This window comes from Pimephales promelas, chromosome 5, assembly GCF_988280905.1.
Source record: "Pimephales promelas chromosome 5, fPimPro1.hap1.1, whole genome shotgun sequence".
Taxonomy (NCBI): domain Eukaryota; kingdom Metazoa; phylum Chordata; class Actinopteri; order Cypriniformes; family Leuciscidae; genus Pimephales; species Pimephales promelas.
The window spans coordinates 12,607,043-12,621,300 of record NC_142773.1 but is presented as its reverse complement, the minus strand read 5'-3'; the positions used below and the strand labels follow the sequence as shown (position 1 = coordinate 12,621,300).

The 14,258-nt window shown below is 37.4% G+C and overlaps 1 protein-coding gene across 9 annotated transcripts in view; it reads left to right on the top strand.

Moving 5' to 3' along the window:
• The window catches only part of tnk2b (tyrosine kinase, non-receptor, 2b), a 113,125-nt gene that overhangs the window by 66,919 nt on the left and 31,948 nt on the right, over positions 1-14,258 (top strand). For 6 of the 9 annotated variants that reach the window (XM_039672016.2, XM_039672021.2, XM_039672013.2 and 3 more), the window contains 2 exons: positions 7,880-8,072; positions 11,208-11,278. In XM_039672016.2, the coding sequence (XP_039527950.2) occupies positions 7,880-8,072; positions 11,208-11,278 (264 nt within the window). The remainder of the gene's footprint in view (positions 1-7,879; positions 8,073-11,207; positions 11,279-14,258) is intronic. The other 3 variants (XM_039672018.2, XM_039672015.2, XM_039672020.2) reach the window with 1 other exon arrangement.

The window sequence follows — 14,258 nt, the reverse complement described above, 5'->3', positions numbered from 1 at the left end:
ACACCAGCATCTAACTATACTCACAGAGATTTACAACAGTCATTGTATCCAAAACTATTCTTATTTAGCATGTTACTTGTAAGGATGCATTGAGAAAAGTTATGGAATGCTACCTTCATGATCACACATCAATCTCAAGATCAGCCTTAGGTGGTTCAGACTCACAACAAAATCACAATTGAGCCATTTTATGTGGCTGTGAGGACTAATTGCTTGCTTAAGAAGATGGATTTGTCAGACTACGAACCTTCATATTAAAGACAAGATTGTAACCGATTTCACTCTCTAGTTTTGACAGACACGTTGCTGGCAACAACTACACATTGACCCACTTTGCCCACAGGGCAAGTGCTTTCCCTCTCCAACATCAACTGGTCATCTCAATGAACACTTTCTAGAAGTCTCTAAAGAGGCCTGGTTTCCTTTTTCTCTCTTTCACACATTCTGCCTAATCTTTTTGTTTTCTGTGTGTTCAGAGTTTTTGATATTTTTTTATACCATTGAAATTTCATAATTCTTGACATCAATTTCATTATCACAGAAAAAACAACAACAACTAATACTAGCCTAACTAACACAAGTATATAAAAGTCAGTGATAAAATAAAAACAAAAAACTAATTACAAGCAATAGGACAAAGACAGGAAATAACCTACCTGATAAACTTCAAGCACTAGAAATTGATCACTTGACACAGTGTATGAATGTTCTAATTTAAATTCGTATGAAAGTTACAAAAGTGATTGAGTCAAGATCAATGTGAGATTGTTGGATTTAACATTAATGGCACAGACGGCAGCAAATAGCCTATGTTAGGCTGCTTTACAACAAAACTATTTACGTTTACTTAAGACATAAACATCTTATAAGGATACTCGCAAAGACTAGGGCTGGGTATCGATACGGGTGTCCTGATTCGAGTCCGATTCACAAGATCTCAATTCAATTAAATTCTTGATTTTATTCTATTTTCATGGGCCCCACCACAAAAAAGGAATGAAATTTATTGTTTTTTTTTGTTGTTTTTGACCCATGTATCCTTGTATTGTAATAAGGTTATGACACCCAAAATTTTAGATGTTAGTAAAATGTAACAGTTCTCGTTTCCAATTCCGATGCCACAGCTAAAACCACTAACTATTATCAATTGAAAATAATTTTCACTGTACAAATTAAGGTGTGTTTAGGTGTGTGCACACAGAAATCATCTTTTACATACACATATACCTAAATGAGTTCTCTTTCGATGAAACTTATACCTCGTTGGCTTAACCCTCTGGGGTCTAAGGTGATTGTGGGGTCCTTGATGTTTTGACATGCCCTGACATTTTTCAGTTGCTTATAAACATATTAATGGCAAAGGTGTAATTACACTCTATGTAGCACAAACAGGGATACCATAATATGTGAGCAACATGTATATACATGTTTATATTTTTGAGAAGATAATTATGCATGGTTATTGGAAAAAAAACAAAAAATGTAATTTTCTGAAACTAGGCCACAAAACACATACTGTGTGTCCACAAGACTTTTGACTAATGGATGTTGTCTTCTAGAGTTTTTGCTTCAAAATAATCTGAAAATCATCCCGCCTGATCATTCACATAAAACAATACATTGCTTTAAACTTTGTAAGAAACTTTTGTTTGGAAAGGCAATATGCGTGGGGGTGTGAATGATCATGAATAATGATGTGGTTCACACCTGAGAAGACAATGGCCTGCATAATGAACCTTTCAGTCAGGTGTGTGTCACAGGGTACTAAAAAAGAATGTGAGGAATGTATGCAATTTGTAAAATATCCAAGGTAAACATTACTAGTAACTAACCAGTTAATTCTCAAACTATATTTTCCGAAAGTTTTGGAATATATCTTCTTCCCAAATGTGTTACTAATAATAAACAATTTAAAGAGAAGGCTAATATTGAACTATTAGGTTGTCGCTTACATCTTGTAAATATATTTCTTGCTATTTTATTAAAGTTTTCCCATGTAAATCAACAACAACTGCAATTTGAACAATATTTCAAGTGTAGGGATGGGTATCGTTAAGGTTTTATCGGTATTACTACTCTTACCGATACCGCTTATAGACCATTTCACTAGATGTAAACAACACTGGTCCAGAAGCACTTCCTGTTTCAGTTTTTTAACACTACATAAAAGCTGGGATAAAATACAACCAACAGAACATTTAAAACTGAATCAAAAAGTTAAACAAACATCTTTAAGATGTTTTCTTTACATGTGAAATAAAGAAAACAGTTACAAACTGAAACAGGAAGTGCTTCTGGACCAGTGTTGTTTACATCTTGTGAAATGGTCTATAGATCCGGTACTTTAATGGTATTCTTATCGGTTCTTTTTGGTGTTTTTTATTATTTATTTATTTATTTATTTTAAGAATTAAGAACATAATTAAACTTTATATTTTCAAATGTAAAATAGTAAAAGCAAAACTAAGAAAAATATCTTTTTGTTATGCAGCAGTGTGCAGGCTTTTTTTGTTTATACAAAAAGGACACATAAGAAAAAAACAAGTACAAACACAAGAATACAATTAATCAAAGATACAAATTATATACAAAGTGCTTTAACTTCAGGAAGATCTACTAACATATATTTTCAGGTAATTGTTTCTGTCTGAAAAGAAACCTAATCAAATATAAAATAGCACTGTATAGTTTATCATAGATAGAATAATGCTTATTAAATCTAAAGTTACTCATTCAAAAGCTGTTAGTGATTTTCTCTGCCTTTTGTTCTTTGATTTGCATTAATGGCTGAATCGTCAGCAGGTTTAGGCTATTAGACTGCTGCCCCTTTAAGACTGAGTGCAGATCTAATGGGGACTGATGCACCATCATTTTCTCCCTATTATTTACATCCATTTAAGACATAATTGTGTTTAAGTGAATAAACTGTGTTTAAGTGAATCTCAGAGCTGGTCATTTTGACATTTTTATGTATATATGATAGTTAAGGACGCACGAAGCCCAAGTATAGGCTCATTTTCTTGTCTCGTTGCAGTCCGTTTCAGAGCGCGCACCGCGTCTCTTGCGCAAGTTTTTGTGTTCTTAATAGCCTTTTTTTGATCTTGCAACAGTAGAAGACAGTATTTTACAACAATCGCCGATCGTGCTGATTCTGACGGTTACGTTTGGGTTTTAGGAAGAACTGACAGCGCTCCGCAGTGCTGTGAAGTAAGGAAGTTAAAGGTATAGCGGAGGATCTTTCCGAATTTTAGAGAAGACCCGCCCTCTCCAATTTAAAAAAAATAAAAAATGCACGCACAAACACAACACTCCTGAGAGGGAACACCTACTATTACGCCTTGCACAATTATGTTGCAAATTGTAAACTAACTCAAAAATATTCATAAAAAAGACAACATGTCAAATGCCCTTCCGTGTTTTATTTACTTATTATACTGATCGATTGAGTGACCGAGGACTCAAGACATGATATGTGCAACCCTGTATCACACGAAATACGATCATTCTGAGGAAACTATTTTGCAAATCGCAATTACGTTACATAGCAACATATAAGCAGTGCTATTACGTTGGTCCTTAACCTAATATGTCTCATTGTTAATACGTAGGTATTAATAAGTTATTTTTATACATAGTTGCGTATGGAGAAGTAGCTTGTTGCATTTGTGTAATAATAAACACACAAGGTTTTAGAATATGAACACATGAACACGCAAGGTTTTAGAATATTTCAGCGTGATACCATTTACCATTTTGGTCAAAAGGCTACTTTAGACAAATTGAGATGTTTACCGTGTCTATGCGGTGCATGACTTGTGCCAGGGCTAGCATTGCTAAGTAGCTTGCATTAACTTTTACTAGTGATTTTAAATGGATTTCTCCAAATAGCATGACAAACTTTACCTGTCTGGTAGAATCTTCGCGACTGCGGCGTCAGTGAGAAGCCCAACCTGTGCTTTTAGCGCACGCCAGCATGTGATATTAACCCAAAATCACTCTGGTCTTGTTTCTATATTCTGCGGCCTTTCTCTTCTTATCATACACTTCGTATACATTTTTTTTCTCTTTCGACCCTCAGCCATTTTCAAAGGAATGGCTGAAACCGCAACTCCGACATAATACACCTGAAAGTGAAAACTATAGGGACGAGCACGTACGACGGCCTTACGTAAACATATCACCAGAATGATTGACACTTAGATCGACCAATAGTATAGACTACCCACCCGGAAAAAGAAAATCCTCCGCTACACCTTTAAGCTGGACAGATCGTCTCGTTTTTTAACGGTTTTATCTCAAATATCTTCTTTTTATATTCTTTGGACGCCGAAATACAAAATATATTAGAATAATATCCCAGATCTAAAGTGTAACCACGCTGAATGTTTAGTTCTGTCCTCATTGTCACTCATTAAGCAAGGGCTGTCGTGTTGCGCGTGCTGTGGCTTTGCGTGAGAGATCGCTCTCTCTTCTCTCTCTCTCTTCTGAACTGCGCATTGCAAATTTGTATCACAGACAAATGGACTGGTTTAATTAAAATATAGTTTATATATAGAAATGGCTGGCGATATAAACATGTTCCAGATAACGTCTTTATAGGAATAATAAATAGTAGCCCAAATTGCCTGTATTTACTTAATTTCTCCAGTACCGACAGCAGAACCGATAACGTCCAAGCTTATTATATCGATACAGCGGTCTTTCAAAATTCAGTACCGGGGCCCGTTTAATACCGGGTTTCGGTACCCATCCCTATTCAAGTGTAATATTTCTTTGTAAAAAGTATACATTTTAGAATATGTATTTCAAAGTTAAGAATTTATTAGTTTGAATATTGGAACAAAGACTATAAAACATCTTAGTTGATAATTAAATATTCTTTATTTTTGATAAAACATCCCATACTATATGATTAACATATGAGCAGAAATTGCTAAACAAAAGCTGATTTGATGTGACAGTAGTCTTTTCTTGTCTAAACATTCATATTTTGTTTTTTATGATGTATATTAGCACATGTTAATTTGCAGTTTAATCGAGCTGATGTGGGCGTTGACACGTTTGCATCTTTCCTTACATTATTTGCATTTGAATAGCGCACTCTTTCTGTGGGTGTCGTCACATTAGCACTTAATGAGCTGAAATGAGAATGACTGACATCTCTCATTACATACAGATTACATAAACTGAGAATATTTGTTTTTTTTTTAATATGAATTACTTATTACCTGTGTGACTGAGTATTCGCTGAGTTACAGTTCATTTTTGGACACGTTTAAGAATGGACTTCACATTGAGAGAGATGGCAGAACATGCATTGTTTATTTATCTTTATTTGGAAAAAAAATCACAACATTTTGTTTTTATTGTGAGAGAACACAAAAAATAGACACTTAACAATGTCAAATTATGTATAACACTTTTGAGTCTCACAGTTATTTTGAGTCTTTTGCACTGATAAGAAAAAAAAAAGTGAGCTGGTTAAGCCTGCCAACCCCAGGGGGCTACAAACGCGTTCAAATGATAATAGTTTGTGACTGTGCAGCGAGAGTCCAAAACCTCAGTTTATCATGTCTACCAGTATATCGCACACCCCTAGTTCCGGTATTTTAACTTTTACATCAAGACCTTTAAGTTTGCAAACAAGCAAAGTGGAGAGGAACTAATGGCATATTTGGACATGACATTGGATTTGTTCCCAGTGTGAAATGTTGCTGGGAAGTTCAGTGTTTGGGGGAGGGATGTGGCTGCTTGTAGATGTTTCGTCATTTGGATTTGTGATCCTCTATTTTGTCAATATAAACTCCTACTTAGCTATTTTAGTGGCACTTGCTAAGGCAAGCATCACTATTACGGGGCCCTATGAAATGAGTTCCTAAATTCTGTTTTCAATTAATTTTTAATTCAAAATTTGTCAAATTCTGTGACATTCAGCAGAATTTGTAAATTGAATAAATTAAATAAATACAGTAAATTGCATTTTGTATGGATTTTTTTTTTTATCTCTGCATCATGGAAATCATAGGGCCCTACTATTAGTAATGCTCATACTTGTAGTTAAAGAAAGAATGAAAGGGAGAGAACTTCACAAATATTTCAGTGTGTGCCCTACAGTTATTGATGGTTAATGTCAAAAAGGCCCTGACCCCTATGACCCATGACTTTTCATGCATCAACAGAGGAAGCACTTTGGCCACAAAAGACGACTTATGCTCTCTAACCTTCCTGACACTCATTCAAGAAACCTGTCGACTTTGTAACCCCTTGTTTTAGACGCATATTTTGCCAAGCTTCCTCCTCTTTCACAAATCGACAACATCTGAAGACTTCTGTCTGCACATAGACCAACTATTTAAAAAAGCGCACTGACATAACACATTGACAAATACTGTGTGAAGTGAACAGTCTCTCAGTCTAACTTTGACAAATTGACAACTGAAATGATTGGGTTGTTGTGGACTGTATGCCAGTGACTGAATAAACAAACAATATATTGACTGTTAAATGAATTCCCCCCTGTTAGATGTTTGTTTCTTTCACAGTAGTGCAATGTCTTGTGAGTTATTTTCATTTAGGAAGTTTTTCAGAAATTGTTTATTTGTAATTAATTGCAATTCATTGGCATATCATGCACTTTAATTAAAAACTTTGATTTAACAGCCCCAATTTCAACACATCAAGAGAAATTGTACCCTACAATCCCTAACATCTGCTTGTTAGTCACTTTTTGGCATTGCTGATTGCGTCTGAACCGGTTTCCCACATGGATTTAGCATTACAATCAAAGCACAAATCCATGTTTGCAATTGTATTGGTATTGTCAGCTTTCTGTTTTTTTACAGTATGCAATTTTAACAGCCTGTTATAGTTAGCTGCACAGTTTCATTGTTTGTGTAAGTCTCAAGAACAAAAGCGTAAAAGTTCCATTATCACACAAGTGCACAATGTCATTCAAAAGGGCAAGGAGGTACTGCAGTCTCTCTGATCGCAAGATTGTTCTGCTTCCTCCCTATTGCCTTAATTTTGTTAAGACATGACTGACCACAAGGCCTCCAGAGAAGGAAAGTGTGTCAGAGTGAAAGAACACCAGTGTGAAGGAGTGCAGGGGGAGGGAAAGGTTGAAAATTGAAAGCAGCTGATGTCCAATACGCTCCAACAGAAAAAAGAACAAGCACAAAAGCAGACTACGGAAAACAGTAGCACAATTTTAGCTGTCCCAGAGCTTCCAAGCACCAGTGCCAGTGTTCTTCCATTCATCCGTTCCCCTTGTTACAAACCAGAAGCTTAAAGGGATAATGGATGTTCATTTTTTGAAAGGTGATAAGGACTTTGGGAGTTGGGAATTGACTGCTTATGGTTGTAATGGAAACGTTTTTTAATTGGGTCAGTAGTGGAATTGGAGATGCAGCTGCTGCTGTGGAAAGGTAAGGCCAGTGTTGGCTGGTTAGTTTTGGAGGTGGAGATGCTCCTTTTGGGAGGAATTAAAAAGGGTAGAGAGTTGCTCAGCACATGTGGCCTGGGCTAGGGCCAATGCCATCTGTCTTTTATGAACTTCAGGTGTGTGTGTGTGTGTGTGTGTGCGCGCTTACCAGATGTTCGCCGCGGTTGAACAGTGAAAGCCTACTGTATAATTTTTTTATGAGCTGTTGTTGCCGCATACTCTGAGCTGAATCATTAATAGCATGTTAAATGCTCAATCACACCTTTGGACTTGGTCACTTGTTGCTGTCTAGATGGACACAACTTTTTATTTTTGGCTAGCCTAGTGGTTAGGGAATTTATTTAGTTGGGAATGGCTTGAACATGTCTGGTGTTTTGGGAGAGTCATTGCCTATGGGGAATCGCTCTGGACTTCATTGGTGTGTGTCTTTCTGTGCAGAAGCTGGGCAGCAGTATGCAGTGTGAGGAGGGCACTGAGTGGCTGCTGGAGCTGCTGATGGAAGTGCAACTGCAGCAGTATTTCTTGCGCATCCGTGATGAGCTCAACGTTACACGTCTCTCGCACTTTGACTACGTGAAGAATGAGGACCTGGAGAAGATTGGTATGGGCCGGCCGGGTGAGTCCAACCAAGGTGTTTGCTTGTAGCTTTATCACAAATAATAATTTACACAAGGCACTTAACACACACCCCTTTTCCACCAAAAAAAGAACTGGTTCGGAACTGGTGTTGGTTCGGAGTTGGTTCAACTTGCGAACCCGTTCAGAACCTGTTTGTATTTCCACTGACTAAAGCGCCCAGGGAACGACGTCGTTACATCACTGTGTACGTCGCCATACGTCTAGAAACGCTTGCAAGCACATTATTTTGGGATTATCTCTAACTCGTGTACCAAGAAGGCTTTAAAAACAATTTTCTTTTTTGATAAGTTATGTACCCCTGTCTTGTCTTTTTTTCTTTCAATTTATTTGTTCTATATTGTGACTGTTTTCTTCTTTGCTTATAATGTCTTCAATAAAAAAATTACCTTCAAGCATAATTACAAAGGCGAACTCCATCGTGTTTCTGCAAATGTTTCTCTTGGCTTTGCGATCCTATATTATGGTCAGAAAATATGTTTAGAACACATCTAAACCTGCCCCAGCCCCCAACGTAAGCGTGACGTGGTAAAAGAACGGTTCTAGTCCAGCAAAGAGTTGGTGCCGCTTTGGAACCAGATCTCCTGGCCGAGAACCGGTTCTTTGGCTGTCGAAACACAAAGAACTGGTTCGCGCGCAGGCACCGGCTCCGAACCGGCTCTCAAAATGCTTTGGTGGAAAAGGGGCAACAGAGATCCGACATCGACACTTATGCAGATATGTAAGCACATTTTTTAGGATTCTAATTGTGATGATTGACACGGTGATAACCATAGCATTGGACAGATTTTTTATTTTTTTATTTTCTTTTAGGTCTGAGCATTGTGCATGAGTCAACACTGAAAAGGGGAAAAACAAAACAAAAACAAATTATTGTTGTTGTCTCAATACATTTAAGTAGCTTTAAAAAGCTTTATTTTATTACTTTTAATATTTATTTTTTCTTATTTTTATTACTGACTTTTTCCTTGACTTAAACTAACTTGTTGAAAATTATATGCTAGAATTCAAATATTATAATTATTATTGGCTTTAATGATTCACTTAAATTTATTTTTATTTTTTTCACAAAATATAGAGCTTTCCGAAGCTTGATCTACAGCCCGTTCTCATCCCAAGGCATCATCTAACTGACGCTTTTGACCATGTGTCAACATCCGACGCTTTAGGGTCAGTTAGATGACGCTATCCTAGTGGTCTAGCCCTAACTATACCCCAGACCTAAACCTACCCGCATCATCTAACTGACGCTAAAGGTAAAGCGTCAGTTAGATGACGCCCTAGGATAGCGTCATCTAACTGACGCTAAAGGGTGCCCTAAAGCGTTGGATATTGACGCATGGTCAAAAGCGTCAGTTAGATGAGACCTTGGGATGAGAATGTGTTGTGATCTAAGAATGACAACGCACCTCTGTTTGTCTACTGATGTCAGCACCTTAATCTGAAGGTCATCAGGTCCAAATTGGTTCAATCATTTCTAATAGGCCAGGTTTACACCTGGTATTAAGATGTGTTTTGGTCTATTGGATCACAAGTGGACAATGCTAAATACAGATGTAAATGGGGTCTAAAACGTTTTGAGCTTGTTCACTTTAGACCACTTCCAGAAGAAGTTTAAAACGCTTTTTGACCGAATTTCTTTCGTTGTGTAAACACTCATGTGGTCGAATGCATTCGAACAGCCACAAAAGACCTTCTGCTCTCTGCTACTGACTTAACGAGTAAACATTATGGAAGTGTTTAATCCCCATACGGGATTAAACTTTGTTGGCTGGAGACCCAAGTTTGATTTGAAGATGAAAAATGTACCAAACACGATGTTTACTCACCATTCCTGATTTCTAACACTCACTCGAAGCATTTAGCGTCGTCTTGCGTCTATGAGAGCAAAAATGAATGCTGATACTTTCTGTATGTTTTTCTGTCATCTCTGGGCCTGTTATAGTTAGAGTAGTATAGCTTTAGTTCTTATGTAAATTGCTTAAGCTTATTTCGTCCATTAGATTGAAAGATCTGAAAAAGGCCTTACATTTACTTCTTCCAAAGACCCTCCCTTTAGATAAATTAGCACATAAGTGGTTGAAAGTGGACAAAAGAGATGGATTAAAACACCAGGAGTAAACAAGAATGTGTCTCCCTCATCTACCTTTGATACCAGGAGTAAACGGCCATAGAGTTAAGTTTTTAAAAACTGAAAAGGTGTTTTTACGCAAGCTTTTTAAAACAACAGGACACAGTCAGTATAGACAGATGATGAATATATACTGTAAAGATCAGATTTTTTTTTTTACAGTGGTACACCCAGCAGTAGTTTTAAAAGTTTGTCAGATCAATCACACACACTTTGAGGCTTTGTGACGCCTGAAGTGAATTTTGAAATTTCCCTTAAGCCGGCCTGATTATTACCCATCTCAAGCTCATTACACACCTCTTCTACTACTCTCACTTTTATCTCTTTTTGTCCTCTTCGTCTTTTTCCTCACTCTTTCAGTTCCTTTCGGTTTCTCTTTCCCTGATTCAACTTTTTTAGCTAAGCATGAACTGTTTGCAGAAATAGATTTGAAATTATAAATCAAGTGTTTAATCGAGTCTATTTATTTATTTATTTTATTAAGCTGCATTGACAGGATTGACAACAGAGTGTGATTTGACTCATTCTTCAGTTTGTAAAATCAAGCAAAATCACATGGAGTTCGATAGGAAAAAGCATTCTGGAGGATTTAAACTTGGACAAAAACGATTTGAACTGTAATTAATCTAAATTATGATTGAGGCAACTCTGTTCTATACATTTATGTTAGTTCATTGCAGAAGTGTAAACAGAAAACCCTTTCTAGTGTCCTTGCACATATTATGTGACAATTACAAGGTTTATCAGCTACACAACTTTGCAAAGGTAGTAAGCAATTTTTTGCACTATTACTAAATATAATCAATTTGAACTTTTATCCAGGTGCATTGGTTTGCTTCATACACATTGTAATTATTTACTGTAACCACAATGTTTGCTTGATTGAAGAATACAGAAAGTCATGTTCTTAATCTGTGGTAATTGTCTGATTGTTGATAAAGCTTGTTTGAACCCACAATATTCATAAAATAACATTCTCTCTTTTGTTTTCTTTGATAGGGCAAAGACGGCTGTGGGAGGTGGTGAAGAGGAGAAAAACCATGTGCAAGCGCAAGTCTTGGATGAGCAAGGTATGTCATCAGCCTTCCTCGCACGTCCTGACAGATTAATGAGACTTCCAGTCCAAGGTCAGGTCCCCCCCACACACACACATCCGGACAAGGACTTCACTCCAGTCGTTAGTCATTCAGCTCACATTGTCCCTTGAGCGCTTTACAGTCTCTCACTAGTCAAATGTCTTATTAAACCTGAAAGGAATAAACATTTAAAGTGCTTGACCTAGACTATTTCAGCAGCCTCTCATCTTTTGCAGAACATAACTTGTGTGTTTGCTTTTGTCAAGCTGAGGTCAGTCATGGTGCTTCTTAAAAGATAACTCTCTGTTCATGGAGCCGAGCAGTTCAGAAATTTAGCTCTCTGTGTCTTAACAATTTCTATGTGTGTGTATGTAGTTGGTCACTGAGTGCTGAAGCAGGAAATGTCCACTCAGGCCTGCCGCTCACCCACTAACCAGGTTAATGGTCCATCAAATGCTCAGGAAGAGCCTCAAATTGGCCTTAGACACAAGCAATAAATCGGCACAATGTTGGCCTTTCTCTGGGGTCTGTGTGTGCATTAAGCGTGTGCGCGTGTTTGACGATAGATTCAGAATTCAGAGGAAATTAAGTTAGTGCTTGATTCTGTAGGTCAGACTAAAATTTATTAAGCATACTTTACTGCATTCTGCCAACATAAATTATGGATGATATATTGATATATATATTTTTTTTACAATATTTTTATTATATAAAGTGAACTCTATCATAAATACTGAACTGATAGTAACAGACTTTTTTATATGGTCAGTACGTTTCCTGAAGACCATGTCAATGGGCTAGTTGTACATACACACCTTCTGTCAAGAGTTTGAGAGAATTGTTGGTGGGCTTGGAAAGTTTGAGTTTGGGAATCGCTTATTTGTTTAATCTATTAAATGTTCGTGAAAACCCCTGCATGTCCTTGTACTTGCTTTAAAATATTTCTGCTATTGCACTTTTTGCTTTAACCATTTTGAATCTACTTGGCTATAGGCTTGCTGTGGTAATATGTGTTATTGGTGTTACACGGCACCGACCCAATGTCATTTGCTTTTCTTTTTTTTTTTTTAAATGAAAAAAACGTTTGGTTCAGTTGGACAACTACAATAATAAAATCAAATTGTTTGCTCTGCTCCATACAGCATGAGCTGCACAGTGCAGCAAGAGTCAGATTTCACTTATCACGTGACGAGAGTAAGGAGAGATGACTGACAGGACGGAGGAGGAGGATTTGGTGCGCCAAATTTGGTGTGTCGGTTTTTGGTCTTTTTTAGGTTTGGCAGACCCTTTAATGCTGGTTTGCTGTGAGAAAATAAGCTAGGAACTAAATCAGATTGTGTAAAAGCAGCTGCTTGTTATTCCCAAAATATCTTTTTAACAAACTATACACTGACCAGAATAAATGTATTCTTTGCTCTGAGCCATTTCTGTGTGGCTGGTTATAGCGTCACCTCGGTGTGAGACATGTTTTCATAGGGCTAGATCTGGTCTGGTTATGGCTGACCAAAGACCTCACTGGAGCCAGAGTCAGTTTTAACTTGAGTAAAAAGTAGCAGCCGTTAATGCATTTGTAGTTACAGTGCCCTCCACAATTATTGGCACCCCTGTTTAAGATGTGGTCGAGGACTTTTAAAAATTCTCCCTTTTTTTTAAACAACATAGAATCCAAATGCAAAAAAAGAGAAAATCCAACCTTTTATTTAAGTACATTACTTTGGTGGTAAAAAAAAAATAAAAATGTAAAAAAATAAAAAGTCCCACAATTATTGGCACCCCTGATGTTAATACTTTGTACAACCCCCTTTTGCCAACAAGACAGCACTTAATCTCCTCCTATAACATTTCACAAGATTGAAGAACACAGAGAGAGGGATCTTTGACCATTCTTCTTTGCAAAATCTTTCTAGATCATCCAGTATCCTGGGCCCTCTCTTGTGCACTCTCCTCTTTAGCTCACCCCACAGGTTTTCGATTGGATTGAGGTCTGGGGACTGAGATGGCCATGGGAGGACCTTGAGTTTGTGACTGAACCATTTTTGTGTAGATTTTGCCACACGTTTTGGATCATTATCCTGCTGAAAGACCCAATGACGACCCATCTTCAGCTTTCTGGCAGAGGCCATCAGGTTTTTATTTAAAATGTCCTGGTAGTTCAAAGCGTTCATAATGCCATGCACCCTAACAAGGTTCCCAGGGCCTTTGGAAGAGAAACAGGCCCACAGCATCACAGATCCTCCACCATACTTCACGGTGGGCATGAGGTACTTTTCGGCATACACATCTTTTGTTTTACACCAGATCCACTTAGAGTGTTTGTTGCCAAAAAGCTCAATCTTAGTCTCATCCGACCAAAGCACACGATCCCAGATGAAGTCCCAGTGCCGCTTGGCAAACTCCAGACGTTTACGTTTGTCAGTGTTAGTGAGAAAAGGCTTTTTCCTAGCATGCCTCCCAAACATCTTGTTGGCATGTAGAGAGCGTCTGATGGTTGTTTTGGAGATTTTGTGACCCCAAGATGCCACTATTTGATGCAATTCTGTGACAGTGAGCTTAGGACTTTTTTTTACTTTTCTTAGCATCCTCCTCACAGTGCGTTGTGGCAAGATAAACTTGGGACCTCTTTCAGCCTTGTTTGTCACTGTTCCTGTTGTTTTAAACTTTGATTCCTCTAACTTTAGATATGGGCAATATAAGGTGAGTGGCTATTTTCTTGTAGCCATTGCCTGACTTATAAAGGTCATCACACATCTGCCTTACTTGAATGGTGTGTTCTCTTGTCTTTGCCATGTTGACAAATGGGTAAGAGAATTAGGCCTCTGTGTCATGTCATATTTATACCCCAGGGAAATAGGAAGTCATGAATTACTAATTAAAAGTTCCTAGATATCCTGACCAACATTAGCAACTACAGAAAATATATATTTTTTTAAAAATCAATTACATTTTTTAGCGGAATTGTTAGGGGTGCCAATAA